Here is a 19,785-nt window from a genome sequence, read left to right as displayed (position 1 = left end):
TAATTCTGATCTGTTGCAGTTAAGTTTTCCTTAGCTCCTTACTCTGAAAATGATACATTGTCAAAGATTTAGTTAGGGTTGGTAAAAAATTGGTAATTCCTCTTCTTTCTATTTTAAAGAGTAATTCTAGCTAAATTTAATTAGGAAAACCTTTAAAGTAGACCGTGAATAAACCATCATAAAATAAACCAAAATCCTTTATACACAGCTCACTTCACTGAACTAGTGTAAGTTTACACATGACCTCAGCAATGTAAAAACACTTTGAAATTAGTTTGGCTAATCAAAATTAAAACACTGGCTTGCCATGGATACCTCAGAAAATACAGCTTGCTAGAAACAACCTGGAGCAGCCAGGACAGATGGGTGTCCTGGCAACAGGAGGGCATAAATAAAGACAGCAATGGGAAGTTAACTGGAGAGGTTTGAGGTTGGTTTAAATAATCACCCACTCTGTAAGGGCTCTGCACTGAAAGCCAATGCCTATTAGTACAGATCAAAACCCAGCAGGGCAGTTTGGAATGTAATCTCCACCATTGTCTCCATTTCTACATAAACAGGTGCAATTTAATATTACTAAGGAGTCAAGCTGAGTTTTCTGACTCTGATTCAGAGTATTTTTTTTAGAGAAAGGTTTCCAGTAACATTCAAGTTTTTCACTGAGCTGTGTGAAGGAATGCACTGAGATGGAGCAGCACAAGGCCCAGCACTGCCGAGGAACATCAGAGTTCAGCACAACTCATTGTGAGCCACACACAGCATCCACCAGAGGGCAACACTCAAACTGGTAGCAACAAAATCCAAAGAAGCACTCATATTCTTATTTTTTCCCTTTACATACAGGTATTCCTTGAGCATGTTGCATCAAAATTAAGAATTTACAACATTCTCCTATCTGCATAGTGATGAGAAGAATTTTAATTTTCTGAGGTTTTGGTATCACTGAGAACTTGTATTAGATACAAACTACCTTATTATACAGGGAAAAAAATCAACATTTAGTGTTAAAACACAACAAATTGGGAGTGTTTGCAATCTGTGAATGAGACATTTAGTGTGTTACTAATGCAAACTTTTTCCTAGAGAAAAAAACCCCAACAGATTAATGTAGTCTTCAAAATAATTAACATGGGATCTAGAGGGAACTAGTTTGAATTATTTTCTGTAAGTAGACTTTAAGACCTGAACTTGCTGTTAAATAGATACTATTTTGATGCCTGTCAAAATGTAACAATTTTAAAGTTGAATTTATCACTCAGGAGTCCTCAGACATTCATCCATTCAGCAAATACACACAAAACCATTTGGACCACCAGACTGGATCTGTAAGCCTGGCTATATAGCATCTTTCTAAACCTGAAGCCAGCAGGAAATTTGTATGAATTGCAGACTTTAGCACCCAACAATGCTTTATTAACTCTGTTGTATTTTCCTTCTTTATAAAAAATGGATTAGGAGTTGAAAAAAAAATCTTCACTTGGCAGTCTACCTATAGGCAAGTTAAATCATTAGAATGATCAGCACAAAACAGCAAGCCTTATTTCACTGAGATAACTTTAAAAATACTTACTGCTTTTTAATATGTAGAACAGCTAAAGTGACCAGAACATTGAATGACCATCCTCTAGTTTAGAGGACTAAAACATTCTTCAGCCAAATGATACCCAGAGAAATTACTTGACTGAGTGGTCTCTCTTAACTTTGCTCTCTGAGACTGAAGACTTGCAAGGATGGTTGCAGTCCATGAACTGTAAACACAGATCAGTTAAACCTAAACAAGAATGGAAACGTCTTGAAGTCATTTAAGCATGCTGAAGTAAGAGGGGAAGAAGAGAGAGTAATAACATCAAGCAGGAGTCATCAATAACTAATATTCAGACAAATTAAACCATTCAGGTGCTGCCCCCTCCCTTTTGTACAATGTTTGACAGTGAAATGCAACTCACCCATTTTGCTGCCTTCATCACTTTACCCCTGCAGACTAAAAATGCATTCCCAGTAAGAGTTTTAAAAATAAAAAGCAAATCCTTTAAATGAAAATTTAAGTTTATTTTGAAATTTTTAAGTCATTTCTATCAATTTAGACACAGTTTGACATTATCAGATCATTTACAGTGATTCATGGATAAGATTTGGCTTTTACATTCAAATGTTAAATACTTCAAAATAGCTTTGTCTTGTTACTTCCAAACCAGAAACACTAAAGAGCATTTTATTTTGCTTTTCAACCATCTTTGTTAATTAACAGACTTTTGATATCTGCTGTAGTTGAAGGGAACGTGCAAAACACCAAAGGAATTATTCTGTTTGAATGAAGTGAGTACCTTAATTACAGTTCCAGATTTAAGACTCATTCACTGTAGCATCAAAAGGCAGTGCTAAGAAGAAAGACATGATTTATTTTTAAAAATATATTTTCCTTACGTAGACTGCAGAACCTGACTGAGTTAAAAGCCTCTTCATGAAGACTTTTAAAAAGGTCTTGCTATCCCATGTCAAAAATCATTCAGTCTTACAGTTTAGCAAGTTTTGTCCAGTTTTCATAATTATTTTGGAAACTATTATAGAATTTCATCTCTATTCCTAACACAATCCTTGTATTAGTGTTAAACAACAAAATTCAGTTTATCTATGAGACTTGTGTTGATTTTATTGCTTACTATAGTTTATTTTCTTACTCTCTAGCACTAATTTGAAATTGGATAAACAAAAAACATTTGCAGGGAAGAGATTTGCCCAATTTGCCCATTGTGGCAAGGAGGGTGTCCCTCAAAGCATGTGCACCATAATTAACTGTTCCAAAGTGAATTCCAGCCTGCTGCTCTCCAAGGACAGCCTCCCTACCAAACATCTGTGAAGTTCAAAACTCCTCCAGTTTGTAAAAACACAAGCTCCAGAGCCCTAGGAAAAAAGCTTATACATTTTAGACCTGTACATTCTTGAGACTACAACAATATGCTGGCAAGGGGAATCTCTCAGGAAGGTACTCAAACAGCTCAGATCCTTTGCACACCCCTCAGCACAACAGGCTGCTGCAGCTGTCTTCAGTCAGCAAGCAGCACCATGGAAGATCTGGGACAACAGCAGGAGCTTTCTGCTAGAATCAAGCCTTTGTAAAATTAAAATCTGGGGCAGGGGGTGAAGCACAGATTTCATTTTGTGAGAAGAAAATGCTTCTCAAATCTGACACAAGAAATTTTGTCCCCCACCTTTATTTTCACCATCTGATGGATCAGCAGAGGCAGTGTGCCAGGAATGCTCTTATTGCCTGATTCCAGAAGCCTGCTGCATTTCAAGCAGCACAGGCACATTCCCTGCTCAGTACACACAGCAGCAGGTGTGAAAGGTCTGTTAGATTACAATTTAGAAGCCATACAAGAAACACAAATGCAATCCTAATCTTCCCTGCTGACAAAGTCTATTAACCTACTTAATCCACAGGAATGATGATATGTAGCTCAATTAAACAAGTGTATTCATAAGCCTTTACAGTATACAGAAAACTCAGTTCTGTCCCCTGATGCTGTTTTCAAGTTTATTTTATTCACTCTTTTGGATGACTGTAAATAAGTGTTTCCACTATGGAAAAGAAAGTTAGCACAGTACATTTTCATGACTGGGGAATGAATTTTTCTGAAGACACCTTCCAAAGGGCAAAAGCCTAGAAAAAACAATGTGAATGTTGAATGCAGTTCCATATAAAGTCCCTTGTAAAAATTAAAAAAATAACCAAAAAAAAAATTTAAAAAAAGAAAAAAGTAAAGGAAAAACTGCAAGGCCCAGGATGATTTTATTGCTTTTCTTCAGTTTTTTCCTTGGTCTCTTTCTTCTCAGATTCTTTGCTCTCTTCCTTTACAGAAAGCTCTTCTAGTTTTTCAGCAACTTTATCAGCACTATCATTTTTGTCTGTGCCTGCTAAAAGATTGGTTAGGAAAGGTATTACATACAAGCAGTAATGGATTTTCCTGTTAGAAGAGAGTAGAGGGTGAAGGGGGTGCGGAGAGACAGCTGGTATTGGCCAAAAATAAAGATATTCTTCACTGACCACTGCAGTGACTCATTCTTTTCCTCTGGTAATTACTTCAGATGTCAGATTTCAAGTAACACCACTCATATACATTAATCACTACACAAGGGCTTAATCACAGGGACTGAGGAATGTGTAGCATCTGGCCAGCTGTGCTGCTACCAATAAAGTGTCCAGACAAGCCCTTTGTTTCTTGGCATCTTAACCAAAAAACCCAAAGTCAACTTCCCCAGTTTGAAATTGGGGCATAGGAATTCCTATGACTGGAAAACTCCAATCTAAATGTCATGAAAAATGCTGACTGCAGACCACTGGTAGTCTGTACTTAAGAAAGATAGAAATGTTTATTTTATTTACATGGTAAATCATGCCTCATCACAAAGGCAATTCTAAAGGGAGGTGCAATAATCTGTTAGAGACTTGTGAACGACCTCACACACACTAACAACTATGAAAAACGTTACATATTATACTTGCATGATTATACATTTGCAAAATTTGGGAAAGGGACCTGGAAGGAAGAAAGAGCACTGTGGTTGCAGTGTTCATAGCTCATTTGTTTACTATAAGCCATAACTATTTCCTTGACAGCCATTCCAAAGCAGCCATGTCCCAACAGCAACTGTAACAGCCTTCCACAGGAAAGAAGGCCATCGTCACTCCTGTGAGCTCTTACTCTTGCAGACAGAAAAGCACCTGAACTGAAGGCTGCAGTTCAGCACAGAGTGAGTCTGCTGGAACACAACACTCCAGGCTACTGGAACCACTCACACAGCTCAGAAATGGCACCAAGTACACTGAGAGCACCTTACCTTTCTTTGCTGTCTTGCCTACTTCATTCCTGCATTCTTCAAATTTTGCCTTGAATTTCTGTGCATCTGTTTCAGTGAAGATAAAATATTTTTTCATTACTTTTACTGCCTCACAACATTGAGTACTTCTAATCTTGAAGAAAGATACCCTAGGGGAAGCTTTGTGTAAACAAAATTTGTAGGGATTTATGAAATAATCTACTAAATTGTACAAGATACAAAATTCTTCAATCACCTCTTTGTGCAAAAGCAATTCATCTTCTTCAGCAAGTTACTAAAGCAACTTATTTTGCAAAATATTCAAAATGTAATGCCAGCAGGAGCTGTTTTGTAGTTATTGCAACTCCCAGCTGTCTGTAGCCTAAAGGAATAGGAATATGACATCAGAGACTGCTAATACAACTACATGCAAAAGACTGAAGATTAGCTGTGAACTGCTATCCTTGCCAGCTGTGTTACAACTTAAGAGTCTTCCACAACCTGACCATAACTGGGTATCTTCCTTAGCATCAGCAAAGGAAGATAATGCCTGTTTCACCAGGAAGATAATGCCTGTTTCACCAGTACAGCATTCAGACTCTGTACCTGAGGGATACTCCTCACTGTAAGAGCCAACAATGCATAATCTTCATTAACTTCTGGTCTAAGCCACCACTCGATTCAACAACCATTGCAAGCAGCTGATCAAATTCCAATAATGTCTCTACACAGGTAATACAAGCAATAATGTCTCTACACAAGTAATACAAGCAAAAATGGCCTGGGCAAGGAGCTTCCTGACACCACAATGAGCAAGGCAGTACTAGCCTGGCATCCCAGGCTGGTCTGGTTGACCACAGGAGGTCACTGTTGCCCCACAGGAATTCTGAAGACACTTAGTAACCAGTCCAGGAAGTGTTTGTATCGATTCCTTTTCCAGCATCTCAAACAGGAGAGACACCTGAAGGACAAACTTGGGTCTGTTCACCTGACATCTGCTTAGTCAGTACTGCAAAGGGGAAACAGAAGGAAAGGACTATTCCCTCAAGACAGACCATTCAATAAGCTTAACAGCCTCTACCAGAAAGAGAGAAAGACTTTTTGGAGATTAGCAAGTAGTTGCTCCTTCACTTCCTACTTGATCATGAAGCAAGCACTAAGCAGGTGGACCAGAAAGGTTTATTTGGCTAAACAAAATGACACTGGAAACTTAAGGCAAAGGAAAGGGGCAAGATATACTAAGTTCTTTCCTGATGTAGTCCAATTCATCAAGCTTTAAAATGCTCAACCGCTTTATGATTCATTGAGTATGTAAGGAGAAAAGGAGACTACCACACTAAATTTGTGTGGCAAATTGTAAAGCAAGAAATGCAACACTTTTTCACTTTGCTCCTTAAAAAAAAACCTAACCCAACAACAAAACAACACAACATAAATCCCCTCTGCCTCCAAACACTTCTTTGATTTAATCCTAGCTGATCCATTATTAGAGTTACTTTTCTGGTACTCAGTGTAGTCACTCCAGAAAAACCCACCAACTAGTATGATGGGTCTAACTTGCACTTTTCATTGAGGGTTCCATTTAATCAAAACAAAAGATACTACATACTTAATTAAAAAAAGAAAAACCAACCCAGATATTTTGCTAACGCAGACATATCAGGTCAGGATTTCCTTATTTCTAATGCAAAAATCTAATCTTAACTACAACTGAGCACCTGAATTACATGAAAGTAAGCTGTATGTGAGTCTCTCAACTGCCTGTAGTTTTATTCTAATTGGCATAGCACTTACATGAAATGGCTTAGGTTAAGAAAGTGCCTAGGGCAGAAACTGTACAAATATTACTGTAAACCTAATTACTACACTGTTTGTCAACAGATAAGGTTAAGTGATTAACAGACTTCTCTCCGATAAAGAATTAATTAGCTAACACTACCATGCAGGGGTGAGATACAGCATATCTCCAACAATGGTTTAGAGCAGCATTTAGACAAGCAGGGTAACATAACAGTTTACAATCAGTGCAAGCTCAGTGCCAGGGCACTCACTCTCTGCGTTTAGGAATCGGATTGCCAGAAGTTCGGGCTTGGGGCATTCATCTGCAAAGTCAGCGTGTGTGTTCCAGACCCACGCCCTGTCGCTCCCAGCGTTGGGCTTCAGCTCCATTAAGGGTGTGACTGAAAGGAAAGCATTAAAAGATGTACAGGGCACAACAGCAAATGTTTTCCACACCAGCCTCCATAAATCTCAGTGAAAACGGGCTGTGATGGTTACATAAAGCACTTGACACAGAATTACTTTGGGATGAATACAAGACAGTGATGTTTATATATATTTTTCCTTACATTGTCAAATAAAATTATGCAAAGCCATTACTGTTTGAGAGGATGCTGGATTCACTACTGTTATGAAAAAGAGTTGGATTCAATTATTGCTTAAAACAGATGATTGTGATACTAAGAGATGCAGTCACTGAGCACAGCTCTGCAGTACAGACAAATGATTTAGAAGGAAAAGGCATCCAGACAGACAAACAACATTCATTCTTCTGCACACCAAAACTACTACCAAAATTCACTTTAAAGAGCATTTTTCCTTCAATTAGTCATCAGGTTAACTACCTCTCCCATCAGTTTAAAGCTGTACTACAAGATATTACAGAATTATGTGCTGCAAAGTGTACACATTGCCTTTTCAATCTATTTGCTCCCTCCCAGTAAATGGGGCCCTGTCCCTCCAAGACACTACAATTACCTCACCTGACTGACTGGAGAAGTTAAATGTTACTTCCCACAGTACTTCAAGACTTTTTACATTACAGACATGCAAAGTCTAAGCAGGGCTTTTTTCTCAATGGGCCCTGTCTAGTTCAGGAAAATCTGAAGAGTCTACTCCTTTCCCTGCATTTTTAACATCTAGAGATCAAACTACATTTTGCTCCATTTAATGCTTTGCAAAAATGAAGAGAGTTCTTTTGTCTGACTGTGAGTCAGCATAAATTCAATAAACAAATCTATATGGAGAGCAGCTTTTCCAGGAAAAAAAACCTAAACAACTTTTGACATGAATATTATAAATTCATCAATTGTTTTCCTATATGCAACATTTATTTCCCTAAACAAAAGGTTTATTCCTGCTGGTTGGTGGCATTATCAAGGTTTGCATTAAGCTATTTCTTATTTCAAATTATCTGAATGTAGTTTAACTCCACAGAACACTATAGATTCCTCATATAAACATCTGAGTATCAGCAAAGCAAGCAAAGTATCACAAACTGGTCTACTTGTTGCAAGTTGTGCTGACTTTCAAGTCTGTCTTGCTCTTCAATGTTTTTTTTTTAATTCAAAGAGGATCCTTTTCTGAATGAGTCAGCCCAATATAACACATTCATTTCAGTTTATTTCACAAGCAGAGAAAGGCAGACTCAGATTTGCTTAGCACCTTAGTCTCTGTTTTCTGATGGGTAAGGACTGGTTTTGGAAATTCAGACATTTACTCAAAGTAGTAAATTATTACATCATGGTTTTTCTCACTCTCTTACAAAAGTGAGCTAGCATACATTCAATTCTATTTTGAGCAGTATTAAGGCCTACATGTTCTACACTTTATTAATCATTAAAATAAAGTATACACACACACTGGAAGCAATTACATAATGCCTGTCTATCACAGCTAAATTTTGAAGTGACTTTTGCTAGTCTTACAGCACTATCAGACTCTTAAAGAAAAAACCTCCAGCTTCCTTCCATTAATAAAAATAACCCCTCATGGTTTTTGATGCCTGAAGCCTTGTATGAAGAGCAAGAAACAACCATACTTAAATTCCACAAGCTTATTTCTTAAATCAAGTATAGAAATGTATAACATACTGTAATGGTTTGCACAGATTTTTAGGGTTTTATCCCTCCTCATGAGGAGGCGAATGGTTCCCTTCTCCTTGTGTTTCAGGAGTTTCACATCACCAGTTCCTCGCTCTTTCCATTCTGGAAGGTCATTCTCTGATGCAAACCTGAAGAGCTTCGCTCGCCTTGGAGAACAGAGAATTTAATTAGCCTGCATGTATTAAAATATCACACCTGACCAAAGAGCACAGTTCTTTTTAAAAGCCACACACAAGAAGGAAACAATTCCTTTAATAAGACCCCCTGTTCTGCTTCAATATACACATTCAGAAACTGATATGATGAATGAAAATCTAATAATAAAATATTAGGAATTATGTAATAATTGTACTAAAATTCAACAGGTTCTGGACACTCTTAGGGGATGATAAACATATTTGGTGTAGGCAAACTTTTAAACTCAGGTAACTAATTAACAGGGTTTTCTATAGCCAGAGTTCACCACACTACCTGTCAGAAACTGGCCATCACTTCAGTTATTATCAGAATCTGTACAAGGAGAACTGAAATCTCTCTTCCAGATGTGGAAAACCATTCTGTGATTGAGCAAAAGCATAATTTTTTAAACCTATTTCAAGCCAGCACATCAGGGATCAAAATGCAAAATCCTTAAGCCCTAAGACTACATTTTTCTTCAGGTAGATCAATCCATCCTGATTTGACAATAAGTATAATCCAAGAATAAACTGTGTTGAAGACAACAGACAGGAACTGCCACAAATGCCCCAATACTGCAGCTGTTGCTTTTATTATTTCAGCACCTTGTACATCACCCTTTACCCAGGGATGCATGGCAGCAACACCACATATATCTCATTTCCTTCCTCCCAAGACACTTGTTTCACATTCTGTGATCACAATTTCAATAATTATTATTTAAGTTGTTGTCTTCTTTTATGCAAACAATGCTAAAGCCAGATTCACATTATCAGCTCCCTTCTGTGGTTCCAGACTTCATTTTCTTGGGGCAACACCAATGACCCCCCACTCAATCTCTGCCATCACAGTGCAGACCAGCCAAGCCAGCCTTCATACAGGGATTGCTGCAAGTTCTGCAGTTTTTATAAACACTGTCAAGTTTAAGCCTAATGAATATTCAGATAATAGTGAAAAGTATTCTACTCACATCTTAAAGAGCTCTTCCTCATCCTCTTCCAGAGTTTTTATTTCTTGCTCTGGAAGGGAAACTATGGGCTCAAACTGAGGATCATGGTTAGAGTCATCTGCATTCTCAGCAGAAGTATCATGATCCTCGTGTGCCTCCTGAGGAGAAAAAAAGAAAACACAAATTTGTTATGTACCCCAACCCTGAAGTACTCACATCTGTGTTTAAAACTTTTATGACTTTTCAGCAATTAGATCTTAATAACTGTAATATCCCATAAAATAAAGAAATATTATTATACCTGAAAACAAGTTACTTCCAAGTCAACATACAGGCACACTAAGAAACAAAAAGGTGCTCATGCAGTGCTGGGTGTTTTAATCCTACCACTCATGAATTGTGCAGAGGCTTGGCCTTGGAGTAATAGCTCTGGATTATGGAAAACCAATTTCATCAACAGTTTTTCCTATGTAATGTGTTTTATGCTACAAACACCCTACTATTTCTGAGTGCCTAATGACCCATTGTTAATGGGAAAATTAGAAAAAAAACCACACAACATCCACCTAACCCAGCTTAAGGGACATATTGCATCCTGAGTTCACCATTCTGTCTTATGCATTAAAATCACCCACAGTCAACACAAACAAAGATTCTTCGAGGCACAGCTGTAACAGTCATAAAATAATTTACGTTTCTTGCTTTTAGACTCCTCAAGGAACTTTAGGTTACAGGTAAATGGCCAAAATAATACTTCCTATTTAAGTTGTTTAGGAATCTGTCAGAGCATTCATGAAGCTTAAGAATGGTTTTTACTACCCTGACTAGCAGGTAAACGATAAACATCTCTAGTACTTCATACATATGGACTGCTAAAGAAGCACTCAGAACACAAGCCTAGGAGGGAGATTCATATGCAAGTTTAACAAAGCCACAGAACAGCTATCTCAGGTCTAGAGAACTGATTTGTGTTTGGGGATTTTTGGTGTTGCTGAAGCAACAGAAAGGAAAAACAGTCTACACATACAAGACAATTAAATAATATTTTTACTTTACAAATGGAAGACTCCACTCTTACAGGCTCTATGCACAATGTCCTTCACAGAGTAGGTATACACCACGTGTGCATAAAGCAACAGAAATAAAGCAGTCTATTTTTACTAAATAGTAAACAAGAGAAAAAAGAGGGGGCCAAGGGAAAATTAAGTAAATAATGATGCAAAAAAAAATCTAGTTGCATCAAAAACGTCAATTTTACATTCCCAGCGTTACAGCAAAGAAAGCGAGAAAGGAATTACGTCGCATCTGTTTAAAAAAAAAAGGGAATGTTAGCCAAACTTTTATACATTGTATCCATGTGTGCAAGTAGCACATCCCGCATGGTCATTCATCATGCGTTCTGCGCCTGAGCAAATCATTACACGGACCATGAGAAATGCACAATTCACAGCAGGCACACGAGAACGCGGATCCCGTTATCACGACACGATCCCGCCCTGCCGCGATAGAAGCACGTGAGCAACTGGTGCGGCACGAGGGGTCCGGCCCACGGCTCGGGGGGGAGAAGAAAGGAGGGAAACGGGGAGAAGGACTACACGAAAGATCCCGGGTCGCCCGGGCTCCCTCATGCCGGGGAACGGCCAAGGCGGGTGCAGGGGCCGGCCCGAGCGGCCACACGTGCCCGGAGCGGCCGCAAAGCCCAGGCCCGGCGGGCGCGGCCGCTCCAGCCCCCGGCAAGGCCCAGTGTCCGTCCCCCCCCCGGGCCCTGCCCGACCTCGGCTCCCCCCGCCCGGGCCCCACCTGTTTCCGTTACTCTCCCACCCCGGCCCTCGGTGCCGCCCTCGCCCCCGCGCTGTTCCCGGCCCGGCCGCCGGCCCGCGGCCGCCCCTCACCGCCGTGTCCGCCATGGGCCCGGTCGCCGCGCTCCGCTCGCCGCTTCCTGCCGCGCGCCCCGCCCGCCTTTACCTCATTCCCGCAGCCCGCGCCGCGCCGCCGCAAGGCCCGATGGGAAACGCCCGCTCCCCCTCAGCCCCGCCCCCGGCGCGGGGAGAGCGCCGCCCGCCCCGGCCCCGTCACACCGATTCCCCCCGTGGGTCCTCGGAAGCGGCCCCGATACCGGCCCTGTCACGGACCCCCGGTACCGACCGCCGGCGCGGCCCCTCCGCCCCCCGAGAAGCGTTTTTGTTGTCCCGTTTCCCAGGCGCTTTTCCCATCACCCCCCGCGCCATGGCGGCGACCGCCCGCGTGCCGGCCCAAGATGGCGCCCGCGTGAGGGAAGGGGTGATGTGTGAGCTGCTGGTTTTAGTGTGTTTAAGGGCTGCGGGTGCTTTCGGGCGCGAGTAGCGGCAGCGCTGAGGGGCAGCGCTTAAAAAACCACCAGATCGTTCCTCTGCCGTCATTCTCATCGCAGCGGCCCGTCCGTGAGGCTACGGCCCCGCCCCGGGAGGTGCGCGGGGTGGCTGAGGAGGTGGCGGGACCATGGCGGAGGAAGGCGAGCGCTGCGACCCCGACCGCGACACGGCCCCTGTGGCGGAGGCCGGAGATGGGGCTGAGCCGGACAGCCAGGCCGGGGAAGACCCCGCGGAGAGCCCCGACGTATACAGATACATTAAGGGAGACTTGTTCACCTCCGAGATTTATAAAGTAGAGATACAGAACCTGCCCAAATACATCGGGTTTAATGATGTGAAAAAGTTCCTTGCCAAGTACGGGCTCAACCCTCACAAGATAAAACTCTTCGGGAAGCAGACGTTCGCCTTCGTGACGTTCAAGAGCGAGGAGGAGCGGGACAAGGCCATGCGGGTGCTGCACGGCGCGCTCTGGAAGAGCCGCCACCTCAGCGTGCGCCTGGCCAAGCCCAAGGCAGACCCCATCGCCAAGAAGAGGAAGCAAGAAGAGGATGCGGAGCAGGGAGAGGCGAAGCGTCCGGCTCCCTGCGGAGAGGAGCCCCTGAGCAAGCGGATCGCGGACGTGGTGACCCCGCTGTGGAACGTGCCCTACGAGGCGCAGCTGGCCCAGAAGAAGCAGGAGTGCGAACAAGTGCTGCAGAAGCTGACAAAGTAATTCCTGTTTGTAACGTAATGTGTACGAGACTTGGCCTTGTGATGGGATATAGCTAAATTCACACCAATTGATACCTCTAAACTGAAGTGAGTTAGAGGTAGGTCAAAACTCGGATCCCCTGTCAAAGTAATTACAAGATAATCTGCGATGCTACAGCTTAAAAGCTGTTCCATCTGACAAAACTTGATATTGATGTTCTTGGTCACCTTCAGAAGATTGCTTGGTGAAGAGAAATTGGTTTTAAAGTCTGTTGTTCCATAAGCAGAAGGATGTTTGTGCCTGTAAAAAAATGGCATTGTCACATGGTGCAAGAGAGAATCAGTCTGTAGAGATGGCAAATTACTACTAGGATTTTCTCTTTTAAAATCCCCTCAAAATTTTATGCCTGGTCTTTGAAGATCAAAGTATCACTTCTGTCTCTTGCCGTGCATGGGTACCTTGATAAATCCAGTACATAACCACAATGTAACCAGTACATTTAACCCTTACTTTTTCAGGTTACAGCTCTTACGAAGTTGGAGAGGGTTTACGTGTTAAAAAATCTGGAAGAAACACTCTTCCATGTGATAATCTGGTTCTTTTTTGTGCCCTATACAGAAAAGAAGTCTTGTGCAATTCTTGACCTCAATATTTCTAAATGTGTGCTTTACATTTTTTGTTTCTGATTTGGGCAGGGAAATAGGAAATAACAACAGAGCTTTATTACCCTGGTTGTTCCTGCAGAAGCAGAAGTTTAATAAATTATGTTGCCCACTGGAGGGAGTGAAAGCATCACCCTTGCAGGTAATGTTATCTCAGGTAAAGTGTGGAACAGGGTTAATGAGCTGAGGGTTATGTTCATTATTTGGTCTTGAGAAGACACTGGACAAATTGAGTATTCGACTCAATCTTGTAATAAATGATGAATTTTAGATGTTGTCTTTCATGTAAGTACTGTGTAGAAATATTAACAGGAAGCAGAAAGATTGATAACTGGGTTTTATAACTTTAAAATGAATATGCTGTCTTTGCAAGCCTGTGTTGTAAGCTAATACATTCCTCAACAGAGGCAATGTTTTGCTTTTTAAATAACATGATTTTACTAATACCTTTTCATTATTACTGTTAGTTCACACACATCAAAATCCATCAGTATTGTCCATATAAGCTAAACGTCCTGTATCCATTTTCAAATGCATTTAACCACATGGGATTTTTTTCAGGAGAAACTTGGCATGTAGAAATAAATGCTGTGTAAATATCTTACATAACTTTATTTTAAATCTAGACCGAATATCGCAACAAATGTGAGTTCTTGATTGGGATTGGTGTAAATCAAGAAGACAAAACTGTGGGTTGTCGTCTTGGCAAATATAAGGGTGGTACATGTGCTGTAGTGGAGCCATTTGATACTATTCACATTCCTGCTATTGCCAAAAAAGTAGTAAAAGCTTTCCAAGACTACATAAGGTGAGCATAAGTAAAATGAGTTATCCATAAAGGTTTTGATATCTTAATCAAAAATAGTTATAAATTTAATTCGTGTTTGTTCTGAGCTTTGAGATCTAAGATGCACCAGTCTCACATTTTAGCAATTCTTTGTTTCTGCCTTGTGCCTGCATCATGGGGAGTTTTGCTCTTGCTCCTGCTCAGCTGCTCAGAGATGGGGTCAGGTACCACAGCTTCACTGCAAGCAAAGGAATGTGTAAGTCTGCAGTAAAAGTGTGTGTTACTCAGGAGCTTCTTCCACTAACTGTAAAGAAGCACTCAGAAAAACACTTCTGAAAGGAGGAATTAATTAACCAAGGTCCATTGTTTTCTTGGATGAGAAGAATCATCCTACAAAAAGGAATAAACCAAAAGTTTCATATTTAAGCAAGAGTACTTTTTCAGAAAAAAAGATGCATTCTTTAAAAAGCAGTTAAATCCACAAAAAAGAACCTCGTAAGAATCATGAAGATGGAAGATTTGAACATGGTGTGAAGCAGAGAAGCTAATGAAAGCATTCTAAAAAGTTATGGCATTCTCTGAATGCAGTGAGAAGCTGCCCCTTGCCTCTGTAATTTTGCATGGGTTAAAACGGGCAAGAGGACTGAGTGAAGGAGGGACAGGTTGTTTTGCTTTAGGAGATACTCTCCATCAGTCGTTCTTAGTTGGAAGTCATTCCTTGTTTGACAAATGAATGTACCCTCTTTTTGTACTCAGCATTTCTTCCATCACTTCTTTTGATTCAATGAACTGTTTAATGTTACACAAAGAAAGAATTCTCTGTGTAAGTGACCGAGCTTTTACCCATTGCAGGTCGACTCCTTACTCGGTGTACAGCCCCGAAACCTACGAGGGGCACTGGAAGCAGCTCACGGTCCGCACCAGCCGCCACGGCCACATCATGGCCATTGCTTACTTCAACCCTCAGGTATTTCACTTGATACGTAATGGGCAGCCCAGGCTCAGCTTTAGAACGACTTAAATTGGATTTTATGAATTGTGCATGCAAAACAGAAATAGAAGAATTACTTGGTGTGGTTTAACTTGCTTCACTGCTCTAATTCTATTTGGACTAATCTGATACATGGAAATGAACAAGTAATATTCTTATGTAAAGCATACACTAAATTATATCTTGAAGTCACTAAAATGATTATTCTCCCTTCTTTCACATGAAAACTTTAGAAATTGAGTAAAGAAGAGCTAGCTGACCTGAAAATCTCTCTGGCAAAATACTTCACAGAAGGGATGGGAAAGAGCAGTGGTGTTACTTCCCTGTACTTTGTGGAGGAAGGACAGAGGTGAGTGAGTTGACTTTGCTTTAGGGGATTTTGGTGGTGTCTGGATTTTTGGTGTTTGCAAATTTCATAGCATTGTTTGTCTACTTCATAGAAGTAGCAGCAGTTGTTACTAATTTGGTTAAGTTACTCACCTTTGCCACAAGAGACTCCTGAAATTTCCCATTCTCTGGGTAAAGGCAGCAAGAGTTCAGTGGGTGAACCCACTGGCCATTGCTGGCTGTCAGGCTATAGAAGTGTTTACTGCCATAGATGAATGTTTGTTCTTATCAAGTAACTTCTGCCTTTCTTCCCTATTTATGTGAATTTTTCAATCTCCCCATCCTCCATAGAGCACAAAGCTCACACCATCTTCATCTAGAGATGGTGGAGGTCCTTGCACACTCTGAGACATTAATGGGCAAGGAGAGTCTCCAAGAGCAGATGATTAATGGTACTGTTTAGGATGTAGCACTGCAGGTTTTAGGATGATTACAGCTTTGGTAAAGATTGTAGCAAACATATTTGTCTTCTTTTTTTGGTTTTGATTCCCCCTCTATTTTGTCTCTCCATTCCTCCCCTACCCCCAGGAAGTCTCCCAATCTAGAAGATTTGCCTTTGGAGCATGTGGCTGGTGATAAGTACATATATGAAGAACTCCTTGGCCTAAAATTTAGAATTTCTCCTCATGCATTTTTTCAAGTAAGGATGATGTGAAGCTGCTCATTTAACTGGATCTGCATGTATGGTCTGGAGCTTGACTAATGCTGTGGAACAAGATGTTACATACCTAGAAATTTAACCTTTTATATATTTGGTGTGATTAAATAGCAGGAAGTGTCATGTTTGGCTGTAAAAGCAGTGAATGACTGTAAGCTTGATGGGAGCACATTGAAGACAATTTCTATTTACTAGTTCATTATAATTTTCCTCCTGTTTCATGGCAGCTTTTTGTAACACTGAACATGCAATAATATAGCTCAAGAGTCTTGTATTACTAATCTTTGTTTGCTTTTCCAAAACTTATTTCTGCCCTTTCAACACTTTAAAATGTGTTTTTAGCTTATAATGATTTGTTTATACTTTACTGAGACTCATTAAAACATATTTACTGTTTATGAAGAAGTAGATCTATTGGAAACTTAATTTCCCAGGTGAACACCCAAGCTGCAGAAGTGTTGTACATGGCCATTGGGGAGTGGGCACAACTGAGCCAAGAGAGCACCGTGCTGGACATCTGCTGTGGGACAGGAACCATTGGGATTTCTTTAGCAAAGGTTGGCAATTTCTCTTCCTGGATAGAAACTATTTTTTAACTGTGGCTACAAGGGAAGAAAATACCTAATGTACGTGAAATGCAACAGATTATATCTTAATTTTTTGAATTAATTTGTAATTGAGCTGCCTGCAGCTGCTTTACCACATCATTATGAAAGCTCACCCTTATGCTGAGCAGGCTAGGTAGGAGTTAAAATCCCTGTTAATTGCTGATGCTATGAAAAATGGTTAAATTCACGCATACAGACCACAGAGGGAATTTTTCCTTTGATTCTACAGAGAGTGAAGAAGGTAATTGGAATTGAGCTCTGTCAGGAAGCTGTGCAGGACGCCAAAGCAAATGCCCAGATTAATGGTGAGTTAAGGTGAAATGCTGAAGCCTTTGTTTGGTAAGGAGTAGTTGCAGCCAGTTGTTCTTTACCTTATCTAAGCAGCCTGGAATTACATGTTGTTGATAGTGATCTTGTCCTGTTTAAACACTTAATCGCTCTTGGAAACAAACACCTTGTTAGCCCATGAGATCAATTTTCCAGTTGAAGAGCTTTTTTTTTAAATTGAAAAGTAAAACATTTTTTTCAGTGTAAAAACAAGATGAAACCACAGCTACCCTCCTAAAGAAAACATTAACATAGCTGGTGTTTGTGGGCTTTTGCTTTAGTCCAGATAATGGAAGATGCTCAAATTACTGTTGTTTGAATGGTCTGAAGCTAACAGTGATTGTTTAAATTAATAAACAATTTGGTGTTTCTGAGGCATCAAAACTAAATATCCAAGGTAAAGAACCGAAAGCTGCTTTGACTAGGCAAGTACACTGATAACATCTTTTCTTTTTCTTACAGAACTGAATAATATTGAATTTTACTGTGGGAAGGCAGAAGATATTGTTCCTTCCCTGATGAACGTTTTAGCTCCTCAGAACCTGATCACAATTGTAGATCCACCACGAGCAGGGCTGCGTAAGTTCACAGGGGTTTAAATCAAAGAAAATGCCATTGGGATAAATTAAGTGGAGGCTTCAGGTATAGCTGGGAGCAACATTGCAGCAGTTTTGTTCATGCTGAGTATAACCTGGCATTTTTCTGTGGCGCTCTTGCTGCACACAGAACCAGTAAACAGCTGTTGTGGTTTTAATCATCTAGATTCCAAGGTAATTCTTGCCCTTAGAAGAGCTGAACATCTGAAGAAGCTCATCTATGTCTCCTGCAATCCCAGAGCTGCAATGAATAACTTTGTGGAGTGAGTGTTTCTTGCATTAAATTGACTTACTAAATGTAGTAAGAAGAAAACAATGTTTTTTGTGAAGGGGGTCCCATTGCTAGATCTTTATTTGCAAGCCATGTTCCTTGAGGCTTACTTTTCACCGGACACAGCTGGGAGCTGCAGCAGCTGGCTGGGAATGGTACTGCCCACTACACAAGTCATAATGGAAATACTGGGGGTAGTGAATAAACCTATAATTGAATTGAGGCTTAGGGAAGGAAAACCTCTCTGAGAAGAGCAGCAGGGATGAGCAGTGTACTAAAATATTAATTCATTTCTCCCTGCTCCTCTTTCTCTTCCCCATCAAGCCTGTGCCGGGCCCCTTCCAACAGGGTGAAAGGAGCCTCGTTCCGGCCTGTGAGAGCCATGGCTGTGGATCTGTTCCCTCAGACCAGGCACTGTGAGTTACTGATCTTCTTTGAGAGGGTGGAATATGCCAATGGCAGCTCTGCAGCAGCAGCACCTGCTGCCAGTGAGATCCCAGCAGCAGCCTGTGGCACCAAGGGCATGGATGGCAGCCCAGCCAGCAAGGGGAGCCAGGCAGCTGCTGGCCATGGGGACTGCAGTCCAAGAGAGGGCTCACCTTAACTCCTGAGAGACTTCATAGGAACTACTTTGGTTTTTGACTGCATTGGTAACATCACTTCTGTAACATCCAGGTAATAAATCTCTGCACAACAGAGTAATTGCAATGCTTCCAACTTATTTCATCATCCCAATTTGAATTGTTTCGTTATCATCGATTCCCAGAACGGTTTGTGTTGGAAGGGACCTTAATGATCATCTCATAAGCACCCCTTTGCCATGAGCAGGGACACCTTCCACGCAACCAGGTTGCTCAGAGCCCCATCCAGACTCATCTCAAACACTTCCAGGGACAGGATGTTACATACAATTAGCCCAAATCCAGCTTTTCCCTTCCTGCCTAGATACATACATATATTTATGTATAGATGCCCCAATTCCCAGAGCAGGTCATCTTGCTACATGGACCTGAACCTACCTGTCAGTACTTCATCATTCTCTGACCTCTGTCAAAACTGTGCTGTGTTTTTTCAGTATGCAAGTTAAGATTAACCCTTTCAAAAATAATTTACTTGCTAAATATTAGGAAGTAACAAACTCAGTCTAATAAAAATGCCACACTTTCCACAGCTGAAGTCGGTCTTACTCTCAGACTGTAGCATCAGTGACAAGACTATGAAGGCTGTAAGTTTCCCACACCATACTGCTAAAGCTGAGAGGACTTTGCTCAAGGCAGGCCCTCACCACTGCAAACTGAGAGCCAGAACTGAACTGTGCCAACAGCAGCACCTTACACTGCACTGCCAGTGCACCTGAGCTCCAGCAGATGCTCCCAGTCAGCACTCACTGCTACAGAACACACAGCAACACTGCTGGAAGGACTGACCACCTTCAATCTCAACTTACTTCTAATAGGCCATATTAAATGTATAACAACAACAAAAAGAATTCTCCTACAGCCCATGGCTGTGCTATATACCACACCATTCCAGTGTTTGGTACCTGCACCCAACAGGTACCCAAAGCAGCACTTTGAGTTGTAACATTTCCAGCCTTACCACAGTTAAAGTAAAAATACAAATCCCCA

General features: G+C 41.1%; 2 protein-coding genes and 1 non-coding gene across 3 annotated transcripts; 1 reads left to right on the top strand and 2 right to left on the bottom strand.

The window, feature by feature from the left end:
• Nucleotides 1-2,028: 2,028 nt before the first annotated feature.
• Nucleotides 2,029-11,803, bottom strand: RANBP1 (RAN binding protein 1). Its single transcript, XM_030958694.1, has 6 exons — nt 11,721-11,803; nt 9,850-9,986; nt 8,691-8,848; nt 6,870-6,998; nt 4,840-4,905; nt 2,029-3,915 (listed from the first exon to the last, which is right to left on the bottom strand). The coding sequence occupies exons 1-6, from the start codon at nt 11,733-11,735 to the stop codon at nt 3,791-3,793; spliced, it is 630 nt and encodes a 209-aa protein (XP_030814554.1). The 5' UTR covers nt 11,736-11,803; the 3' UTR covers nt 2,029-3,790.
• Nucleotides 4,631-4,762, bottom strand: LOC115909746. The gene has a single exon (XR_004061169.1). It is a non-coding gene; the product is annotated as a small nucleolar RNA SNORA77 (small nucleolar RNA).
• Nucleotides 11,804-11,864: 61 nt separating the features above from the next.
• Nucleotides 11,865-19,389, top strand: TRMT2A (tRNA methyltransferase 2 homolog A). The gene is made up of 11 exons (XM_030958692.1): nt 11,865-12,887; nt 13,566-13,674; nt 14,159-14,340; nt 15,172-15,286; nt 15,544-15,659; nt 16,226-16,337; nt 16,790-16,912; nt 17,193-17,268; nt 17,753-17,869; nt 18,053-18,149; nt 18,482-19,389. The coding sequence occupies exons 1-11, from the start codon at nt 12,307-12,309 to the stop codon at nt 18,759-18,761; spliced, it is 1,908 nt and encodes a 635-aa protein (XP_030814552.1). The 5' UTR covers nt 11,865-12,306; the 3' UTR covers nt 18,762-19,389.
• The last annotated feature ends 396 nt before the right edge of the window (nt 19,390-19,785 follow it).

This window comes from Camarhynchus parvulus, chromosome 15 (assembly GCF_901933205.1).
Source record: "Camarhynchus parvulus chromosome 15, STF_HiC, whole genome shotgun sequence".
Taxonomy (NCBI): Eukaryota; Metazoa; Chordata; class Aves; order Passeriformes; family Thraupidae; genus Camarhynchus; species Camarhynchus parvulus.
Note: the sequence above shows the minus strand (reverse complement) of the source record. Positions and strands in the feature narration are given on the sequence as shown.

What these genes read in the sequence shown, in the direction of transcription:
- RANBP1 (XM_030958694.1), bottom strand. An exon ending in GAGGAAGAGCTCTTTAAGAT is followed by an intron (nt 8,849 to 9,849) that starts GTGAGTAGAATA and finishes CTGTTCTCCAAG; the next exon opens with GCGAGCGAAGCTCTTCAGGT. An exon ending in CCGATTCCTAAACGCAGAGA is followed by an intron (nt 4,906 to 6,869) that starts GTGAGTGCCCTG and finishes TCACTGAAACAG; the next exon opens with ATGCACAGAAATTCAAGGCA.
- TRMT2A (XM_030958692.1), top strand. Translation starts at nt 12,307, where the DNA reads ATGGCGGAGGAAGGCGAGCGCTGCGACCCCGACCGCGACACGGCCCCT. An exon ending in CTCCTCATGCATTTTTTCAA is followed by an intron (nt 16,338 to 16,789) that starts GTAAGGATGATG and finishes TTAATTTCCCAG; the next exon opens with GTGAACACCCAAGCTGCAGA. An exon ending in GCAATGAATAACTTTGTGGA is followed by an intron (nt 18,150 to 18,481) that starts GTGAGTGTTTCT and finishes TTCCCCATCAAG; the next exon opens with CCTGTGCCGGGCCCCTTCCA.